At 41.9% G+C, this 23,398-nt stretch overlaps 1 protein-coding gene across 1 annotated transcript in view; it reads left to right on the top strand.

Annotated features, from left to right (window-relative positions):
• GAD2 (glutamate decarboxylase 2) overlaps nt 1–16,228 on the top strand; it is a 78,723-nt gene extending 62,495 nt beyond the window's left edge. The window contains exons 14-16 of the mRNA XM_023635319.2: nt 4,900–5,007; nt 5,335–5,424; nt 12,535–16,228. Of these exons, the coding sequence (XP_023491087.2) occupies nt 4,900–5,007; nt 5,335–5,424; nt 12,535–12,708 (372 nt within the window). The 3' untranslated portion in view covers nt 12,709–16,228. The remainder of the gene's footprint in view (nt 1–4,899; nt 5,008–5,334; nt 5,425–12,534) is intronic.
• The last annotated feature ends 7,170 nt before the right edge of the window (nt 16,229–23,398 follow it).

Below are 23,398 nucleotides of genomic sequence, written 5' to 3'. Positions count from 1 at the left end.
GGCTGGACTGCATATTCTTTAGGCAAGCCTCCAGAATGGTACTTGCCCTAGCTGAATTTTCTCTAAGTGTTGCTAAGTATCGGGCAGCTACCTGGCATTAGGCCCCAGGGAAGGCATTGCCCCATAAAGTTGGTATGATGATGGGGGGCTGGCCCGGTGGTGCAGTGGTTAAATTCTCACATTCCGCTTCGGCAGCCCGGGGTTCTCTGGTTCAGATCCCGGGTGCGGACGTGGCATCACTTGGTAAGCCATACTGTGGTAGGCGTCCCATGTATAAAGTGGAGGAAGATGGGCACGGATGTTAGCTCAGGGCTAGTCTTTCTCAAAAATAAATTTTTTAAAAAAAGTGATATGATGGATGAGCTCTGATCCCTTGAGCTGGGCGGGGGACCCTTTTCTCTTTTGAAAGTTGAGAGCCTTTCCTAGTCTTCATCACCCAAGATAGGAGTCATTCTGAGAGAAGTGACACTTTCATTTGGCAAAAATAATTCAATCAAGAATATGAATTACTAGTTTACTCTCAAGCTGTTTTAAAATGAGTAGGTTTTTCATTTCATTGATTGGTGGGAATTACAAAAAATATCAGCTAGTAAGCTGAGGAAAGCTTGATCTCTAAATATTGTTCAGTATCATTCTTTTTGTCTCTTTTTCCTGTGGTGTGTTTATTAAGATGATGCTCATTAGCTATATTTACATGAAAATGTTTCTCTCATGGTTCATCAGTTCCTGCTGCTCCTTTTCCATCTGAAGCCTCCTGGCCAGCATGGTGCAGCCGGCTGGTTCTTAGAGAAATAACTTGGAGGACATCAGGTGTGAATTAAACGGCAGGACAAAATGAAGCCTGAAATAAAGGCAAAGGCTCCAGTTTTTAAAATGCTGATATAAAGGCACCAGGAGAGGGAATAAAAAGAGAAGAAAAATAGTCACAGCCGCTGCATGACTTATTGACATATATTGTTTTAATTCTTTATTGCAAAACCTTAAGTATCTAGACATGTAAATGAAAAACTTCCATTGGGTTTTCATCTTACAGCTATGGTTTTTGCAAAATGGAATGATAATAATTACTAAAGTAATAAGCTAGTCCTACAAGCCTCATCAGAGGTGAGGATACATATCCTCTCACCTCAGAAGCTCTTTACCAATGCCAGCCAGGGAAGGAAGTTATCCTCCCCCAGGAACCTTAAAAGAGTTGGCCATGACATTCTATTTTTCCTCTTCTCAGGAATGAGGAAACAACCTGAAAACACAATGCTGAGGCGGAGGAAGAGGAGCATACTGTTATTTCAGTAAACCCTCTGTTGCTAGATAGGCCTGGAGAATGCAATGTTCAAGAGAATCCACATTTTCTCCTTAGTAAGATAAACCACATGGAAAATAGTAACCTAAGTATGAATTAGTATTCTCTAATCTGTTAATGACTAATGGAGCTAAATGCACAGATGAGAGCCATAATATTAGGTCCAACATAACTTGAGGAGAGCAAATGTATGCAAAAACAAAGAGCCCCCTGATGTAAGCCTGTCATCAGCAAAGACAGCATGCCTGCCCTCAGTTCTGTTCTTATGGAGTAGACCTTTCATTTTGTCTGCATTTTGTTAGAGAATTCTAGGACTTGATGATTATTTTCCATCTTGACACATTTCCTCAGTGGGAAAAACTCGGTGGTAGACAGAAAAAGGAAACTTAAAATTAGTCCCCTGTTTTTAGTCTTGTAAGGATGGCTTAATGTGTAACTACTGAGTTCTTGCAGTAAATCTCTTAGTTTGTATATCATTATACAAATTGGCAGGTTTCCTTGTCATTTTCTGTGATTGGCTTCCCTAATTAAAAATGTAGATAACAGAGGGACTGGCAAATGACTGAAGAAAAAACAAATAACAGGAGAAAACTATTAAAGGGAAATTGATGTCTGGTACCCTGTGCTGAGTGACTGAATGTTTACATTCTCCCTAAAATGTGAATGCATTTTAATAAGTAGGGAGTGAGCAAAGTATCTGTTACTGTCCCTGGTGCTGAATGGAATAAGAGGGGGCTACAAATTTCCAGACAGAATAAGATAAATGCACAGATAACCATCACGTGAGACAGAATATAACTGGTCATAAAAGAAACACAGACACACCTTGAGAATTTAAAGGAGGGAGAACTCATTCCTAGTTTGAGACTCAAGAGTGACTTATCAATAGCTGGCCTTCGAGATGGGTCTTGAACAGGATGGGTAGAATGAATAGGATTTCAAGCTGCAGCACTGGGAGAAGGACATTCCAGGAAGAAGGACTAAGAGCAGGGGCTGACATGCATATTCTGAGTCTAATGAAGAGTCCAAATTGACGGAAGGGTAGTTAAGGAGCTCTCGTCCAGATGAAAAGTAAGAGAGCCTAACTCACGTGGCAGCAATAAAAATGGAGATAGCAGCAAAGGGTTCAGTCACTATTTCAGAAGCAGCATCAGTGGGCCTGAGAGCATTCAGTGAGGGTTGTTAGAAGCAGAGAAGACTCATGAGCAGCACTCCAGATGTCAGGCCCTGGGATGACACAGAGGCAGTAGCCAGACACTGGAAGACAGTGAGACTGAGGAAGAAGATAACGCAAACCATGTTCATCTTCCTGAAATTCTGATTTAGGAGTCTGGGGTGGGGCCTGAGAATCTATATTTTTAGCACAATTAATCTGGTTCTGATACAGATGGTTTGTTCCTCAGAACATACTTTGTAAAAACACTTCCCCCAGGATTAAAAGTTATACTTTCAGTCCTTCATCCATTCCTTCAACAAATATATATTGAGCGCCTAACCTGTGCCCAGCACTGCTTGTATGAGCAATACAATAGCAAACAAAAAAAACCACTAATCTGTGCCCTGTGGAGTATATGTTTCAACCAGGTCAGTCTAAGTCGATCTTAAGTGTGTGTGTGATGAGGGAGAAAATAAAACCATCTTTCCTCAGAAGCTCCCTCATTATAACCTGATGCTGGGGTCCAGCCTTTCCCTCAGGAGTGCACGTCGGAGCCTCAGCTTCCTCCACGGCGACGCAGGTCATGGTGATGCGATGCCTGATAAAGTTTTACACATGCCTTTGTCATTCTCATGATAAAAACTGTGTGGCATATGATAGCTACTAAACAAGTATTTGATGAATGAATTAATTTTGGAGAATCTCCTCAAAGCCTTCAAAATCTTAAAAATAAATAAAACATGGGTCTTATTCCCATAAATATCTGACATGAAACGCGGGGCCCCGGGCTTCCAAGAGCATCCGAGATTCCTATGGCACTCCCCTTGTACCTCGTTAGCCTTCAACAAAGGGGTGGTCGGGTTACTCCTGATCATCTCCAGAGTGTCGTTCTAGACCAGTTAAGGCCAGAGAACTCCCATCCCAGTCTGTGGTAATCCCATTCCCTTTGTAATACAATCAAACGCATTTTCAGAGCATTCATTTTACCTTATATGTCTCTGTATGGGAAACCAGACAGGCACCATCATTCCCATGTGACCAGAGAGATTAGCCAAGGCCATCAGCTGGACAGGATCAGAGTCATACCGGTCCCGGTCATATCCTAGATTAGGTACACGTAAGTTTAAATCCAACTCTAGACTGGTCCAAAGGACCCAGTTTGGAGAACAGTTCACTTCCTTCCCTCACCTAGGGCCCATCCCAAGTAGATCCAAACTGCCAGGTCAGTCCAAACCAATCCTAAATCCTTAGCACCCACAGACTCATAGAGCACATGGCGTAGGCACTGGCCTGAGCATTCAGGCATCAGCCCAGGCCCTTTCTGGGGGTAATCAGGAACCAGTCAGCCTCCTTGAACCTATCGGCTAGGGTGCCAACCCCCAAGATGAATTTTGGAACCCATCAGATTTCTTTAATGCTTCAGATGCTGAAAGTCACTGGCTATGCTGCATCCCCCTTTTAGCTAAGATGATGAGACTATCTAAACAGGAAAGTGGACCCATTTTATCTCCACTACAATTGTTCCCTCCAGTTTCCATGTTGGCTTAGTCACTGGTAGACCAGATCTAAGTGCTCCTGAGATGAGCATTAGCTGTTTTTCTAAGCTTTCCATTAGCACTCCATAAACACTAAAGGAGTTAAGAGGAAAACCATTTTGAAAAGTAATTCCCTAGAGTGTCCTGAGGTCAGTTAAACAGCTCCAGTCCAAGGCTGTTGGGTTGTTTTACACAAGTCCAGATCCCGGGCTTCCAGTGCTGGAAATTGAAAGACCTCTGTGACAGTGTTCACCCATTACAGACATATGAGTCACTTATTCCCAAAGGAGAAATCTAATGAGCTTTGCAGAATGACAGGCTAACCAAGCATCTGTGTGCCGCCTAAGATTCATGCATTCATTTGTTGAACAAATATTCATTGGGCACCCACCCTATTTGTTCTGTAATGGGGGTACACTGCTGAACAAAAGTGGAGTCTGGAAATGGCAAATTACATGATGGGCAGGGGCTAAGCAGGCATCCTGGAGTGGGGCGGGGGGGGGTGGTCTCTGATGATGCTTCTTATCCGCAGGAAGAGAATATCCCAGCCCTCCTGTCATTAATGACTTCCATAATTAGTCCTCTGAAGGGCAGAGGCAAATTTTCCCCTCGAGTAATCAAAATAATTGCCTGGGGAATGGAGGCTCAGAAGAATTGGCGGTGGAGAGCAGTAATGACAGACGTGAAAGGGAGCAAAAGTACCTGAGGGGGAGAGCATTAAAGGAGAAATAATGGCCAGAAAAGCCTTAGAAACACAGTCTTGTGTAAGGAAAGTGCCGGAGCAGAGCTGAGAGAGAAGTAGCAGAAAGACCGTCAGTCTTGAGGGACCACTTCCTCCCGCATCTCAGCCTGAGAGCTCACCCACCCATCTCAGCCTGCCTGATAAGCTTTCCTCTTCTCTTACTTAGGGAACAACTGGGTTTGAAGCACATATTGATAAGTGTTTGGAGTTGGCGGAGTATTTATACAATATCATAAAAAACCGAGAAGGATATGAAATGGTGTTTGACGGAAAGGTATGTATTCTGATTTCTACCATCCCAAAACGTTTAGTCTATTCCAATTCTTACCACTGATATTTTTGATGTCAATAATGTACTGTCCAAGTAAGTGGGGCCATTACAAGGGAGAAGCAGGAATGATGGGGTAGCTATTCTGAGCTGGAGTAAAAGTCAGACTCACAAAAAAATAACTATATAATATTGTGAAAGTCAGGCACTCCAAAGATGATTGTGGATTCAAAAGTAGGAATTGTATTTGGAAGCTGCAGAATAAATAGACTTGAAATTGTCCTTGGAATTTTCAAAATTGCCTGAGTATGAATGTCACTTTCCTGTTTGTAGCCTCAGCACACCAATGTCTGCTTCTGGTATGTACCTCCGAGTCTGCGTGTTCTAGAAGACAATGAAGAGAGAATGAGCCGCCTCTCAAAGGTAAGTGACACAAGCGCATCTGATATGTGTGTTGGTGTGACATTGAGCTTTTCACATGCGTGTACATATGCCTTTAAGAGAAATCCAGCCTTGACCTCGGTGCATGAGCTCACCCCCCTCTCTGGGCTCCTGCAGAGCCAGGACATTCAGAGCTGGTGCATCCAGACTTTTAACAACTCTATTTGCTTCCATTTTCTGAGAGGGAGCTTATGATGTCTTAAAATAAGTAATTAGGTGCTACCTTTACTGGCATGCACAAACCAGCAAGAACCCTTGCTGAAGTTGACTGACCTGCCAGGCAAAACGGGTACAAGCACTGAAGAGACTTCAGGCACCAGAAATGGTTAGAAAACAAAGCTGCTGCTGACCCTTTTGAGATGCCAAGGTCAAGGCTATCCTGTGGGGTCTTTAGAGCTGTGACGTCCAGAAGGTAATGGGCAGAGAGCAATAATAATAACGGCCATGTTTAGAGTGTGTATTTTGTCCCAGGCTCAACTTTGATCTAGCGTTAGATCACTTAACTGTCATACGTGCTAAAAATGACTAAAGAAGACAATTTAGGTAACACAAATAAACTTTATTTAACATTTCATTAAGCAGGCAGTCTCCGTTCCCAAGGGTCCAGAGAACTGCAAAATGGGGCAGAGGGCAGGAAGCTTTTATACGATAAGGAATAAAAAGGAAGGAGGAGAAGGATAGAAAATGAATAAGGAACAAGAAAATAAGTAGAGAGCCCAGAGCTGGCTTGGTGTTTGGGGATTGGCTCGCTGGATTTACTGTTTCTGGTCAAGTCGAGCATTTACAGGGACATGAAAGTCAGCTAAGTTTCGGTTTGCTGACGTGGCGCCCCAGCAGGAGGGGCTCCATCTTGGGCTAAAAATTTATTTCAACATAAGCAACCTAAAGTGGGAAGCACTGTTGTCACCCTTGTTTTGCTGATGGGGAAACTGAAGAACAGGGAGAAAAAGTCACCTTCCCCAAATCAGTGACTCCAGAGCGTAGGGCTTGAGCTTCAAATTCTCCTGTGCCCAGAAGACACCTTTGTCTTTTATCCTCTCCTGTGCCCAACATTTACACACAGGTGAAATTTGGTTTACGATGTACACCAAGGAGAGTCTTAAAGGTAAACGCAGGGCCCATCTCCCACAGTGTTGGAGGAGTGGGATTCCAGGGGTAATCATGTGTATTTGGATTTCAGAGGGTTGATTGGTGGGTTTTCTGTTTTCCGGCCGGTCACTGCCTGGAGTGGGAGAGGCTCTCTCCACCACTGCTAAGCAGCCTGGGCTGCCTCATTGACCTTCCAGAACACTTTATTTCCTTCTATGGAAAATGGAGAACAGGATTTTTTTTTTTTTGGTGAGGAGCTAATATCTGTGGCAATCTTCCTCTGTTTGTGTACGTGGGACATCACCACAGTATGGCTTGACCAGCAGTGTGTAGGTCTGCACCCGGGATCTGAACCTGCAAACCCTGGACTGCCAAAGCAGAGTACACAAACTTAACCACTACACCCCTGGGTCAGCCCCTGAAGAATGGGATTTTGTGTGGTTTTAAAACTTCCAGAAAATCTTATAAATGTTAACACCAGCCCTTAACCAGGATCAAACTTACACATAATTGAGGTCTTTAAATCAAGCTTCCTAATTAGGGTAATGGTTTGCAACCCTGGCTACACACTAGAATCATCCTAAAGCTTTGTAAAAAATACTGGTAACCAGGTCTCACCCTGAGAATTTGATCCAATTGATTTTGGATGGGTTGGGAATAGTTCTAAAAGTTTCCCAGGTGATTCGAATGTGCAGCCCAGGTCAAGAGCCACTGACCTAGAGGAACAAATGGAAGGAAGCTTCTAGAACAGGGATCCATGGGTGCATGTGTCTGGGGTGGAAGGAATCAGGGTCATGTCTGGAGCTTTAGTGAAGTTAGTTAATCCTAGGAAATCAGCCCAATAGGCAGGAGGGAGTGAGGGTGGTGGTCACATTGAAGGTGATAGGTGCAAGCATAAAAAGGATCCACTGTCATTTGAGAGGAAAGAATTCATATTTTTTTTCTGGAAGTTTTGGGGCAGCTTTTCTAGAGTGTATATTATCTGAACAAACTCATTTTTTTTTTCTGCTTTATTTCCCAAACCCCCCCGGTACATAGTTGTATATCCTAGTTGCAGGTCCCTCTAGTTGTGGATGTGGGACGCCGCCTCAACGTGGCCTGATGAGCGGTGCCATGTCCGCGCCCAGGATCCGAACCCTGGGCCGCTGCAGTGGAGCACGTGAACTTAACCACTCGGCCACGGAGCTGGCCCCTGAACAAACTCATTTTATTTAACAAATTAGTTAGAAATGAGATATTTCCATTCTTATTGGCTTGAAAGTGAACTTCTTTAATGAATCTACTGACCAGACAGAGAATCCACAGAGTGGTTTGGCTGACTTCATTGGTTGAATCAATTCATTATTGCTGGGCTGAGGGAGGGGCAGGGTGGGAGTACAGAACAGAAAGGTTTTTTGCATCATTTTCTGAGCAGAAGTCAACTCTGAAGTTCTCCCGTTTAAATAGAACTCTCTTCAAGTGCCTCTTAGATTTTAGCACATCTCATAAGCTGTGATGGGCATGGTGATTATTTCCTGGGAACAGCAATTAGAGTATTAGTAAACTGTTTTTATGATGTTGGTAATTCAAATTGAAAATCTCTAGGAATTGCAAAATGAGTTCTCCTAATTGTTCCCTCTCCTGTGACTCCATTTTCATTACTGTAGTAGAGAGAATTCAGCAATTCAGAATTGGAAATGAAAACAGAACACAGAAAATATCAAGGTTAACTTTTGTTCATTTATGTCAATAATTTTTCAGAGTTTCAGAAAAGTTTCTTATTAAGTGTGAAACCCTTAAAGTATAATGTACAGAGACCAGTAAAATCTTCACACACACACGCATGCAATCCCAGAGGGAAAAAGGCTGTGGTAAAATAAGTTATCTGCACTGTCCAATATGACAGAGTGGCCACATGTGGCTATTTCAATTTAAATCAATTGAAATTAAATTCAACCAAATATTCACTTCTTTATCACACTAGCCACATTTCAAGTGCTCATCATGTGACTAGTGGCTATTGTGTCAGATAATACAGATATAGAACATCTCCATCATTACATAAAGTTTTCTGGGGCAGTGCTGATACAGACTACAAATGGGGAGAAATGTGGAGTCTTCTGGGTAGTATGTGGCAAACAAGAGAATTAAGTTAAATTCTGGACCCAACAATGCAGTGGAATTATTCTTTGTGTCCTCTTGCCTGGTACATGGCTTAGCATACAATAGGCACTCAAAAATGTTTGTTGAGTCCAAGGGCCATTTGCAGATTCCAGAATAGGGAAGGGAAACAACACCTAGGAAACCTACTAGTGGATGAAAGGCCTTTCCCCAGTGCACAGGCTGGCTCGGGGACAGATAATTACATTAACAAATGGTTGTTACTAAAACAAGCACAGCCACAGCTTCACAAGGAGGTAAAGAGGAGAATCTGGTTGGTGCATTTCCTGCTGCTCAGTCAGGACTGTGAGTGTGCTGGTGGCCCATTGTCACTGAAGCAAAGTGGATACGGAAGGCCTGGGTGCTGTGGTGACATGGCCACATGCCTTAGACACAGAGCTGGTAAGCTCCAGGCAGGCATTTATCAGACAAGAACCCACAGGCAGGTATATTGGTCATCTCTGTGTTTCTGCTACTCTTCTTCATCATTATCTTCTTGTATTTTAATTTTCATTGTATTTTATCATTATCTGCATCTCTTCCATTAGGTTTTATAGTCCTATATGACTTTTGAAAGGTTAACAATGAATTTAAAAGGAAATTGGTAAGGAAGTAGTTTGGCCTCATACGTAAGGTGACTCTTTTAAAGTCAATATTATTAAATGTAATGGAGAATTTAAGTAGTGAGATTGTAACCTTCTAGAATGTCTTACTTATGCTTCTTCCTCTTTTTCATTTTTCAAACTTTCACTCAGGCTTCCAAGATTTAAAAACAAAAAGGTTTGTAATACATAGTAAAAAATACATTTCTGTGATTATTTCATGATGCTTTAATCTGAGCTCTCTTTGGAGGAAACAAATGTGGATTCAAATTATGGAGCAGCTTTCTAGTTATTGTTTTCTAAAAGATTGAAAAAGTTAATGACACCAGGGAGAAAATGATACCCTAAATCTCTCAAGGCAGCCCCCAAAGAGCTCTTGTCAATTAGGTCTTTCATGAATTCTTCAATATGCAGCCCCTCTCTTTCCCAACTGACTTTCTTTATTCAGCAAAACCAAAAATGTGACCAAAAGACAGTCTAGAAATGTGAACATGCTATATATTTGTTAGAACAGTCAGAAGCTTATTCTCCTTCTTAACTTCCGGTTAGTGATTATGCAATGAAGTAGATATTCCGTGTTCTTGCTAATTTTAGTTCCCCAGCATTTTCCGGAAGCAACCAAAAAGTCATATGTATTTAGACAGCTGTGATTTCTACCAATCCAGCTAGCTTCAGGAACCGCAGGATTCATCTTACTTTATGCCAAAATCTGTTTGGGATGATGGCTGTTACCATTAATCCTTTGACCTTTGATTTCCATTTATCTGGAAAGTTAGAGGTGATTGTCCTGAATAATTAATGCCATTCCTATGTGATTTTGCTTGGATTGCCTATGAAAACGAAATCAGAATTTAATTCACTGAGTAAACCATTGCCGTTGTTTTGTCAGTCCTAAAGAACAAGCATTTATTACTGCACAAATAAAACTAAGGAATAGCTATATGATCTCCCTTAAATTTCTGCAGACACGTGGATTTGGAATTCCTTTTCTAATTTGGGATTTCTTTTCCCACGAACACATTGACTTGCCATGCCTCACAGCGCAAAGTAATAAATTTTGTGTCTTTAGGCTAAAATATTCTAGTAGATCCTTTTTTTTGTTTTTTTGAGGAAGATTAGCCCTGAGCTAACATCCACCACCAGTCCCCCTCTTTTTCCTGAGGAAGACTGGCCCTGAGCTAACATCTGTGCCCATCTTCCTCTACTTTATATGTGGGATGCCTGCCACAGCATGGATTGATAACTGGTGCATAGGTCCGCACCTGGGATCCAAACTGGTGAACCCTGAGCCACTGAAGTGGAGTGTGCAAACTTAACCACTACACCACCAGGCCAGCTCCCTAGTAGAGCCATTTTTAAAAGTTAATCCCGGACTTGGGATATTTAAATTCTTTTTTATATTTATTCCCTGGGATGAGCCCGATGCTCTGTTACATCCTTAATCCTTTAGGGGAAAGAGCAATCCACCCAACAGAAACATTCCTCATCACTTTCTCTCCCTGTAGAATATGGAAGGGGCAGGAAGGGACTTAAGAACTTGTTAATCTAGAATCAGAAAATCTCGGTGCTGGAATCACGATATACGTTCATTTTGAGGTGGGGAAATTGGGTTCAGGCTGTGAAGTGAAGGTGAAGGTGAAGCCCGTCTTTGGCTTTGTCCTCGGTGACTAACAAATAACTGGGCCTGATGGGAACTGTGTGGACGTTGAGCGCAGAGTACTTTAAATATGAAAACCTCATTGTAAACCAATGATTATTTTAAGTGTTGATATTCAGAAGTCACATGTTCATAACAGCATTCCATTTGAATCTAACTGTCCTTCACTTAAGATGAATCCAACTGTGATATAAAGCATGGTCCCCCTTTTGAACTGAGTTGCTTGCTATGTATATCTAAATAAGTCGAAAGCTTCCCTGATGTCTGCTATTCCTACCATATCTGCAGCATGAACTTAAAAGATCAGATGTTATATTTACAAACTCCAGTGGTAGAATATGTGGACAGATCGTACATGCGCTTAAACATCACTTAAATGGAAGCTGCTTCTTAGATGGCTGTTCCTACTATGCTGCTCTTTATTGTCAGCAAGGACTCAGGGAGCCCTCCGTGTGCATCCAGTGCTGTGTTGGTAAACCACAGAGGTAAAAGACACTGTGCCTGCCCTCCACGAGCTTACAGTTGAAGTACGGAGATAAAATGTCTTTTCTCATAAGAAGACAACAGGAAATTACAATATAGTTAGAATCTATGGATCAGGATCAAGGATTTATGACTTAAAAGAGAAAAGATGCTAATGGACTAAAGAAATCAGGAAAGTCTTCATAGTGGTTATAGGACTGTGGTGGAGCCTTGGTGTGTCTATAGGATGTGAACTGGAAAAGAAAATGGATTCTAAATAAAGAGAAGAAGTGTGACATGGTAAGACCGAGGACAAGTGTGAAGGGATAAAAATACGTGTGGTACATTCAAGGCATATTGAATAAATACGTCTTGTCAGAGTTGAAGATTTATTTTGGTGAGCAGTGGAAGATGAGTCCTCAGAACTGGGTGACAAAAGGCATTTGTGCTGAGAGAAAGAGTTTGAATTTAATTTCATACACAATAGAGAACTACTGATGTTGTAATCATCAGTCTGGCATAAATACGGTAAAATCTTGCCTGTGATCCACTTCCGTAATGTTAACTCCTTGTGGGTTCAACTTTTTGCCTCAGCTGATTCTTCTTCATTATTAAGGAATATATTTCAAAATATCTGATAAACCAAGGTAATGCAAAAGGAGAATGAAAAGAAACTAGAAAGCTTTAGGGTCTCAAAAGCCTGCTTATTTTCATACATCACTTGACATTGAGGCTAACCTCTTGGTAACCATTCTCTGAACTGTGTCTTATTTCCAATGTTTTTACATTTACTAAGAAGAAAAAAAAAAAACCTCCCTCAAATTTTGTATTGCTAAACTATTTAGCCTTGGAATCAACACAAGATTCTTCCCATTCTCCCAAAACACTACCTGGAAAGTCAAGGATAAGGTGGCAAACACTGCTAGCCTATCATTTCTTATTCCTCTTGTCACCTTCAAGATCTTGGATGTATTGAAGTGTCCTCTGATCCCAAGAAAGCTTGGAAACAGTTCCTTCAAGGGAAACAAATAGGAGTCTGACTGTTTAGTTAAAAACTAAAAATGCTACTGGATATTGGGTTCTTTGACTAAGGGAAGAGTTGTGGGGGAAAGAGTCACTGTGTTGATCTGATCTCTCCCACAGGTGGCCCCGGTGATTAAAGCCAGAATGATGGAGTATGGGACCACAATGGTCAGCTACCAGCCCTTGGGAGACAAGGTCAATTTCTTCCGCATGGTCATCTCAAATCCCGCAGCAACTCACCAAGACATTGACTTCCTGATTGAAGAAATAGAACGCCTTGGACAAGATTTATAATAACCTAGCTCACTAAGTTGCTTCAATTCTCTAAGTAGACAATTAAGCTGTCACAAACTGTGTGAATGTATTTGTAGTTTGTTCCAAAGTAAATCTATTTCTATATTGTGGTGTCAAAGTAGGAGATAGTTTAAAAATCAGAAAAACATTGCTCCTTTTAAAGATCCTTTCTTAAGTTTAGAATACCTCTCTAATAATTAGTGACAAAAGGCTGTGTTCTAATCAGTAAGGAAAAGCTTAAATTGTTATAAATACTTCCCTTACTTTTAATATAGTGTGCAAATCAAACTTTATTTTCACTTCAGAATAGTAGGATTGAATAGTGCCAAATTGCCCCTGAATCGTAAGAGGTTCTTTGGGGTGCAGTGAAAAGGATAAAGTAAATATAAAATGTGTGTTGACAATAAAAACTCTTGCCTTTTTCATAGTATTAGAAGAAAAATTTCTAATTTACCTATAGCAACATTTCAAATGTATTTAAATACATATAATTTTACAAAGGAAAATATATATATTAAAAAGAAATCCTATTTTGTAACATATAGATTTTTATTTTATATGGGTTATACAAACTGCAGGGGCAGATATAAAAATTAAGCCAGATTTTTTTTTTCTCTTTCTTTTAATGGAGGCACAATGAGACACTTAGAAAAGTTATTTTGAAACATAGGCCCATGAAATTCTTCAAAAGGTATGATGCCTTCTTTCTATTCGTGTTATGGTTTATCGCACCTCTAAAGTCAATATTGCAAAATAAACACAAAAGAATACTGCAGGTTCTTTAAAATGATTGATCAGATCAACAATAAGATTCTCTTCTCGTTTAAGTTTTCCTCCCAGTTGACCCTTAGCAGACCCTCTCAGTAAGCGTGACAAGCCAGGCTGCATCTGAGACTAAGTTAGGGTGATTGCCTCTATTCTGCTTACCCCACTTCAGCCTGTTTTGAACAGAAGGTTGATGCTGGGTCTTGAGACATCTTCCCAAACAGTATTCTTTTATTAGGTCGTTTGAATTAATTAGAGAAAAATAGAAATAAAATCTAATCAGCCAGAGCAATGAGGAACAAAGCACACTCTAGAATGTGGTGAGCCCAGGAAATTAAACTTGGCCTTGGGAGAAGAGATCTCTGTGTGAGAATCATGACCTCATCCCAGATGCCATATTGCCACTGTCCAGGAAGAAGTCGTTTACCTGCTGGATAATTGCTTATTCCCATTCCCTCCCTATTCCTACCCACAAAAGTCTCTCCTGCTAGGCTCCCCATCACTGGGATCCCCGATAATTAATTTCTGCTCCACGGGTGGTTGTTTTCCTCTCAGGAAATGAACTCCTCACCTGGGATTTTGAGACGGCATCTTAAGACCTTCTTTTATCTGTCTCCCATCAAGATCCCAAGTGCCCAGAGTACACAGAGATCATAAGATCCTTAGAATTCAAAATAATATTTTAAAATCATCCTTCTGCCCTTGCAAACCTGATGGAGAGACAGGAGCCAAAAGGAGCTCCCACAGATATCTATGCAGCCACAGACTGTCAGATTCCAAGTGCTAGTGGGAGGACCACTGACGCACATATGCAGGCTGCAGGTGCACGGTTAGGAACATTTGTCCTTTCTGTATGGACCAGTCAGATCAATAGTCAGAAAATCTACAGGTATACGAGGGGAGAAAGAGGACCCTGTCCTTCAACAGATAGAAATGCTCTGTAATATAAACACAGGATCCAACTGTCTGAAATCTGCATGTGCTTTCCCCTACATTCTTTCTCCCAAGTTCTGTATGAAAACATTGGTATTTGAGATGAGCATGGCTTTGGGCCCTTTCTGTCTAGGAAGCAAAGGGATTCTCTCTGACTATTAGAAGAAACTCTTTATCTGTGCCCCAGAATTTCATGAAGGAATAAACCTCCCATTCTAGGCTGTGTCTAATGGCCAAGCATCTCTCTCCTTTCTAGAAACTGGCTGTTGAGAATAAGCAAACAGCCGACCACCTATCTTGAGCCTCAGGCCACAGGATCCCACCTCAAAGGCAGAGACACTGATTATCAAACCTGCTGTCCTGCCTGGAAAAGACAGCAGAGGCCAGTGCCCTGATCTGGACAGACCCCCTGAGCTCCAGGATGCTTATACCTAGGGGTACAGATCCTCTATCAGAAGCGACTGCTTTTTAACTTGATGGTATGACAGAATTTAAAAGGAAGAGCATTTGTGCCTATGTTTGAAATTCCAGCAAAATAGTTTTTACCAATAGGTTGTTTCCCCAACCCCCTGTCCTTCCAGATCGTTCCCCAAATTGGCTAGAAGGCTCGCTCAATCCCATGTGGTGAAATCCCTTCCAACCATAACCAGGGAAGAAGGTAAATAAAAGCCTAATAGGCGCCAATAGTTTAATAAAATAATTTTTAAAGTAGGTCTGTAATCCACTCTGGAGGGAAGGAGGAAAGAAGGAAGGAACGAACGGAAAAAGGAAAGGAGGAAAGAAGGAATTGTTCGACATTAGCCCAAATTCCCAGTGCCAAAGGCCTTGATGTGAGACCACTCTTGACCAATTTTAGAAAAGTTTGGTTTTAGCTTTAATCAGAATTGACATGGCCATTTTCATTTATACAGCAATATTGTGTTTATTATTTTAAAATACTTGAAAAAAAAGTGTGGTATGTCTTTATCTGAGACACTGAAGTGGTATTGACTTCACATGCTGTCACAAGGATGTGAGGAAAGAGAATGAAATCCGTTGTGTGTGTAACTGTGTTGCCTTTATTATACTGGGAGTACTGTCTTGTCACCTCAGGCTGGGGTTGTGCACTTTAGATCTGAACTGTACAGTGTTGCAAATCCACATGTGTTGCTGTAAAAGCTTGTACAATATTTTATTGATATGTCTCTTTCTGTGTGGTAGCTGTATTGATATTATGAGAACTGCATTTGCATCTGTTCCTGTACTCGCTCTCTCTCCCTCTCTCTGCTAAACTGTACGCCCTCCACATCAGCTCTAATAGAGAACATGCCCTCGGTTCAGCTTTCTACTGAGACGTCTCCTTGGAGAATTGTGTGATTTCACAAAATGCAAGGTGAAGGCTCATTCGTCTCTGGGAATAGAAGAAACTAATTAGGGAACATCACAAAATGCCAGAATTACAGATATGGACCCTGCTGGGGTTCAGAGCAGGTTCAACTCCTCAGAATATGGCCAAAGAAGGCACAGGTGTACATATAGAGGCAGGACAAGGAATCAGGCGACCTAACAGTGGGTACCACCTTGCACGTGCTCTCCTGTTTTCCAATGCTAAGTATCAACACTGTGTATTTATTAGTTAACGTGTGCCAAAATACTGTTCCCAATTGGTGTTTCTGAAAGACGTCGACATCTCCCCAACATTACTCCATGACTAAAGACAGAAAAAAATAAAAAATAGAAATATGTGGCAACCTGTTCTTACCAAATATAAACTTGTGTATCATCAAAGTATTTTATCTGTGTTGTCTCTCTAAACCCAAATAAATGTATCAATGTGAACACATCGCAGGCTTTGGATGCTTTTTTCTGACCTTGCCACGTTGTGGGGATAATTTTTAATGAATTTCCTGAATGAATGGCTCTTCACCTGTCACAGAGCTCAGAGTGTCTTCCGGTCCTTGTTACAGAAAAAAGCTCTTCCTTCTGCAGTGGCCCCTACTATAGCTTCTGAAGGATATTGTTTACCACTCTGGTTTCTCCATCAATCAGATCCAATCTTTTTTTTTTTAAAATACTTTATTATGGAAATTTTCATGTACATAAAAAGTGGGAAAAATCGTATAATAAACTCCCAGGAAAGCGTCACCCAGCTTCAACATTTACTGATTCAGAGCCTGAATCGTGTTTCATCCGTTCTCCCACCCTATTTCCTCCCCAACACCAAATTATTTTTATATGAATCTATAAAAGATAAGGACTCTTAAAATAAAAGTCTTCAAGACGATTATCACAGCTAAAACTATAATAATAACGTTGCCATAATAACATCAAATATCCAGTGTGTGCTCTCATTTGCCTGATTCTCAATTCTCTAGCGAAACCCATGGCCCATAGCCTGAGGCCCAGGAAACCCAGTGAGGCCCACTCATCATTCAGGACGGCTGAGACACAGAATTCAGGCGCACAATACAGCGCTATACACACACGTACACACTTGGGCTATGCACAGGCTGTTGTGTATTTTCCATTGTGTTGAGTTTGTTTCTGGACCTCTGTGTGCTGTGAATTTTGGAGGAATCACGTGTTCAGGGGCTTTGCCTCCAGGATCGTCGGGGTTAAGAAGTGCAGCAAGGTTAAAAACTAGAAAGTCATGGAACTTAATTGGTGGAGCGTATTCTGATGTGCCTATCAGCTCCAGGCTGCCCCTAAGGGCTTGAGATGCTCTTAATGATATTAGTCTGGAGTAGAGATAGACTTCCAGCAGATGTGGGGGGTGGGGGAGGACAGAAAGGGGAGGAGGAGAGGAGGTTTCTAGAAAATTTCAGTATGTTTATAGGGGAACCAATGGACAACAGCCAAATACAGAGGGAACACCTTGCACCTTCCTGCCTTGTTCACATTACTCCCCCAGCCAAGGAAGCATCTCCCATTCTCTGGAGAGCAACGTCTCGTGGATGTCGTTACAACAGTCCCTTCTTCATGAGGTTTCTCTGTGGGTTAAGTGAAATGTATGCATAGCACTTAGCAGGGTGCTCTGCACCCAATAAGTGCTCAACAAACCTTGTTCTTGTCATGATGATGGTAATTGTATGTGAATTCTACAAGTCAGTTCTTGTCGCCTCCTTAAACACGCACCCTCTTCTGGATTCCCCAACTACTTTCTCTCGGTCAGTAGTGTTCACTGGGTAACTATCTAACAAGTTCAGGCTGGGAATATCTTTTGCCTTTTCTCCTGTGCAACCAATGTTGATGATAAGCAGAGTCTGTTTCTTATCCTTCTGTGTTATCACCCCTCCCTCCTTACCTCCCTCCCACAACACACACGCCCCTGACAAAAGTCTCCAGTCTCCAGTGGTGTCCTACCAGCAGAAGGCACCCCATCCATAAAGTCACTGGATCATCCGCTGCTGCGTGATGTGACCTTAGCCAAGCCAGCTTCCTCAGCTGAGAAATGAGGGCAGGCCTACCTGATCGCCAAGGAAGAATGTAGGTGGAAGATGTTTAAGACTATAGATTTATAAACCTAGAAAGGCCCTTAGTTGTATTAATTAATTCAGCTAACCTTTATTGAGGGGCTATGGTATGCCAAATGTTTTCATATATTAACCCAGCACCTTCATTTTATAGATGGAAAATTGAGACTCAGAGAAGTTTCGCCATTTTGCAAAGTCAGTGAATTCACAGCACCAGAAGCACTTTTCGATGAGTTGACACACCTGGCAAAGCCTCAGCACACTGCCCACCCATTCTAGACAGCCTGGCTTCATCTGGTCTACCATCTCTCCCTAACTACATCTTCCCTTCCACTGTTAACACTCTCCCCATGCTCAGTGTCACACAGGCGTTTTCTGACCCTGCCCCAGGGCCTTTGCCCTTGCTGTGCCCTCTGCCTAGAACTCTATGGCCCCACAATTTTCCACAGCTGGCTCCTTCTCAATCAGGCTGGGCTCCAATACCACCTCCTTGGTGAGGCCTTCCCAGACCAATGGATCTAAATTTCTTCACTCTCTATGTCACTGCCTTTGTTTTTCTCATAACAATTTTCTCATCATTCATTTCTCACAAACTTCTAGAATGCTGTAGTGGGAGGTGACGATCCAAACCATCCCTATCCACAAAAATTTGTGATTAAAATCAGAATTTTCTTCAACTCTATAATTGTCAAAGTGAGAAGATTGATGCATGCATGTATGAGAAGAGCAACATGACCCATTGTCACATCCTGATAATATACAATCACTAAAGGCTTTTTAATAGTGCCCTGCCTGATACTAATTTTCCCTGATCACCCCCCACCTCAATTAGAGCTTAAAATGTGCTTTTACGTGATTCTTCACATTTTAACTTGGACTTCTTACACTCTGCTTTTATGAATTAGATTTTTTTTAATTTAACTTTTGAGCAAGCTAACAGAACTGTTGCCTACTCCACTTAGATCAACACATCTAGCTCTAAAATTAAACCCAAGGCAATGTTCGGGTTAACTCGCTTTTTAGCATCTGAGATAACTCTGACTGAGGTTCCATTTGTGTTTTCCATGAACAGGGCCAGCCAGAGCAGGCGAGCTCTTATCATTGATTTGCCTATTAAAACACATATACACGAATATATGTATACTTGTATATATACATGTTACATATACACACTTACACTTATATATATAGATCAAAGTGCACACGTACACACACATCCATTATAATTTAATGGACTTAGTGGTCCAACAGTAAAATTCTAATTTGTTTCAGTTATTGAGCAAGTACTCATCAAACGATCCATGGCTCAGAGTTCGTTTAAAGAGAATTGGAGGGATAGATTTTCCCCCAAAATAAGCCATGGAGCTATGAAAACACACTGTGAACATTTGGTTGGTTAATAGGCATAACTGTCTATGTTTATGAATCGGAGAGGCCTGGGAAGGAGGAAGGGCCGAGAGCAGGCAAGCAGGGGAGGGCAACAGGCTCCAGGAAGTACCTGAGTGACCGTCACCACCTCGTCAGCCCGCTGTTCACCCTTCTCCCAGCCCCCGAGCTTTGTTACGCCAGTGATGTCTGAGGAAGACGTGAAATAAAAATTGCTTTAAAAGAGGGAAGTAACTACAAATGCACAATTTTCTGCCATCGAGAGAGCAGATGATTGCAGGTAAAAGGAAAGATAGGATAAAACTTTTGACATGAGAAGCCCAGAGGGTGGATAGAAATAGATCAAAGACCATGTAAGTGAATATAGTCACCTCGGATCCGGCATGCTCCTCAGCTGAGGGACTCAATGGCCCTTTCTCCACACACAGGCTCACTGAGTCCCCTCCCAGTAGCCCAATGCGAGAAAGCTACTTCCATTTGCCAAGTATCTCACTAGAAGAAAATATCACGAATGAGAAAGCCTGACTCGCTTTCACCTTCGCCACACAGCTGTCCTCATGCACCCTCAGGAAAAAAACACTGCACTTTTAAAGGCTTCATCTGCGTACTCTGCCCCTCACCAGCATCCATGTCACCTTGAATCTATTCTCCAGCTGTTTCTCATTTGTCTTATCTTTCCGTTTTACTTTAAGGGCAAGGACAGGCCTTCTAGTCACAGGCTTAGATACCTGGAAAGACTCTGAAAGACCCTCTAGTCCAGAGCTTCACAAACCCTGGACTGGGGCCCCAGGCAGAATAACGACACCTCCAGTCGGGGGCAAAATAATCTGAAGATGACAAAGACAGGGTTTCGCACAGCTGAATCCATTCAGACGGAAGGTCAGTCTCTCTAGTCTCAGCTTACGTGCCTGTTACATTTTGTTGTTGCTGTTCTTCATTAATGCCCTACCATGTCTAAAATGATAGTGATGATATCTTATCTGGCAAAAGAAAGAGTTAGAAACTCTGCTAACTGCATTTTGTATGAAAACCGTAAATCTAAGAACCACTAATTCTATCAAATCTTTCAGATACCCCCGCTCCCCAACCTCCATTTCAAGGCACTTAATCAGACTTTAATAAATGCTATTTCAATTGACTTGAATATTTATAAGTCAAATTGAAAGCTTTGAAAGACTGTAGATTGTGCTGTAGTCTACATGTTGCTAGAAGCTACTGATTTGCCAATAATATTTTCATCTTCAGATTCACACACATCCTGATACCTCTTGGCATTGGAGTCCTCATCCTTGGTTGTTTGCACTTTATTGCAATTTACACAGGCGGGTGCTATCTTTGGCTTCACTCCGGCAATGCAAAATAATGAGATTTTCATCTTTTTTTCCAAGGCAACCACTTAAATATATTAGAAACCAAGATCTTTCATGATGTTTCGAACAAACAAAAAACATTCAAAATTAGTCTTTGATCGATGGATGAGAGTTGTGACCATGAAATATTAAAGGCACCTCTTTGCTTCGCTCTGCTAACTTCAGATGAGAGTGAGTTATAGGGTTGTTCATGATCTAGATGTTTCTCAGGCTCCAGTAAGTAGAATGGCAATTCTTTTTCGACTTCACATTTCGTAAAGTTTCCTTGTCTGTGATTCAAACAAATTTACATGTGTGACGCCATTTGCCGCTGCATGGAAGCTGACAAGTCTCAGCAACATATATCAAAACGTCCACTTAGGAAAGCACCTGGCTTAACATCTGTTTTTGCTTGTGTGAAGGAAGCTCTGATTGGAAATTACTTTATTTAATGCAGTGCTTTTCTTTATTCTTGGATCCCGGTTAATTCCTAGCGGAAGCCTGCAGGAGGGGAGAGAGAGGGAGACGAGTATGAGGTGAGAGAAACAAAACTGCTATTGTTGTTTTAACCTCTTCATCCCAAAAGGGAATTAGAGAGGGCTTTTCTCTTCTGGCCTTCGAGGAGCTGTAATGAACAAATATCTACATCACGTGTGTATATGAGTATTTTCAGACGAAATGACTAAAAGGATTTGTTTCTGTTGTAAAAACAATATTATCCCAATTCATATGAGACTTTTAAAGATGTCCCTATTCCCATCCCTCAGCTGATGTTTCCTTCATGTGTAATAGTAAAAGGATTCCAGTTACCATACTAACCCAACTGGCATTGGAATCACCCGCCCAGTGTTTATGATAAAACTACAAATTGGAGGCATTAACTGTGGAAGCCTTTTTGTCCTTGATGTCTCCTGAGGCACTAAGTCCTATTAATTTCCTTCCTGGGGACTTCCACGGCCAAATAAATACCAATCAGATTTAGTTACGAGTGCTATAATTTCACGGGAGGACACATCCTAAAGGGCTGGGTTTGCGGTGGCCTGGAAACCTAGGCTCCTGCCAGGAGAGGGGATCCCTGTGCTCATGTGTTCTTTCCTCCATTGAGGCAGCTGCTGGAGCAGCAGCTGGAGGCAGACAGCCTCGCCTCAGATGCCAGCTCTGCCATTTATTAGCTCTGTGACCCTGAGCAAATCACTTAACTTCTCTGAACCTCCTTTCTCTCATCTGTAGAACAAGGATAAAGATAGCATTTAGCTCACAGGGTGATAATGAAGATTCAAATGAGAAAAAAACTCAATGCTTGGAATGTAGCGAAAGTTCAATTGGTATTGATTTTATTTTTATTCTATTCTGCTGCCTGTAAGGACCAGGCTTCAGACGCAAGCCCTTCATCCTACTTAGCTCACCTAGAGAAGACTGTCTGCAACACACAGAAGATGTGACAGCACCTCCCTGTAGAAAGTCATTTTGTGAATCATGACTGCAGACAGCAGGCTGCTGACTGGGGCAGCCCAGGTCACCTTAGCCTTAGCTGTAATCGAGACCGCAAAGAGATCGAGCAGGGCTAGCAGGACAGCTGAGGAAAAAGGAAGAGCAAGAGAAAGTAAGCTGTTTAGTTGGGAAGAGTGATCCAGTCCTTGTTTTGAACCTTTTTCCCCAGGGCACATCCTTGCCTCAGACAGGCACCCATCCAAGGTAAGAAATGAGTTGGCAAGTCGGCTTTGGCTTCATTGAAACTGCTAATATGGTCACTTACCCAATGTTTGTCAGCCTCCATTTATACAATGAGAATGAATCATTGGGGCACACTGTGAGAAGGAAGAGTGACGTGGTCTCCCCCAAGCCATTTTTTTCTTTCTTTTTCTTGAAGCATATTCAGCATATAACATTGTGTAAACTTAAGGTAGACAACATGTTAATTTCATACATTTATATATTATATATTGTAATATGATTGCCATCGAAGCGATAATCAGCATCTCTATCATGTTACTTAATCATCCTTTCTTTTTAATGTTTGGAATCATTAACTTCTAGTCTCTTAGCAAGTCTGATCATTTTAATTCAATATTGTCTAAATTTGTTACCGACCACAAGCAGGTCTGTTTGCCCAATTCACAACAGAAAGACCAGATACTGAGGCAAAGGTTCTTTTTTTTTTGAGGAGGATTAGCCCTGAGCTAACTAATGCCAATCCTCCTCTTTTTGCTGAGGAAGACTGGCCCTGAGCTAACATCCATGCCCATCTTCCTCTACTTTATATATGGGACGCCTGGCACAGCATGGTGTGCCAAGTGGTGCCATATCCACACCCGGGATCCGAACTGGAGAAGCCCCAGACCACCGAGAAGCGGAATGTGCAAACTTAACTGCTGCACCACCGGGCCGGCCCGCAAAGGTCGTTTTTTTACAAAGAAAAAGACTTTATTGCATGGCAGCCAAGCAAGAAGAGAGGAGGCAAAGTTAGGATCTGTCTGTCTCCCCACTTGGCTTTTGAGTGGGATATTTATTGAGGAGTAGGGAGTAGGAAGCATTGAGGGCTGAGAAAGGGCAAGAGGAAGTTTCAAGTGTCCTCTGAGCAGGCGCAACGGTCTTTCATGTGCCTTCATGTCGCATGTGTAAATTTGGGGGAATTCCGTGTGTCACATGCAGTACATTTTTGGCCTGTGACATCCAAAGTTCACCAATCATTCTGGTCCCTCAATGCACCTGTGCAGTGTTTGGTCAAAGAAGATTGTCACCAAGTTACTCCCTTATCTGAAGTGTCCTTGCTATTTTGTAAGACAAGCTCAGAAACTTTGGTTG

Source organism: Equus caballus, chromosome 29, assembly GCF_041296265.1.
Source record: "Equus caballus isolate H_3958 breed thoroughbred chromosome 29, TB-T2T, whole genome shotgun sequence".
Lineage (NCBI taxonomy): Eukaryota > Metazoa > Chordata > Mammalia > Perissodactyla > Equidae > Equus > Equus caballus.
Note: the sequence above shows the minus strand (reverse complement) of the source record. Positions and strands in the feature narration are given on the sequence as shown.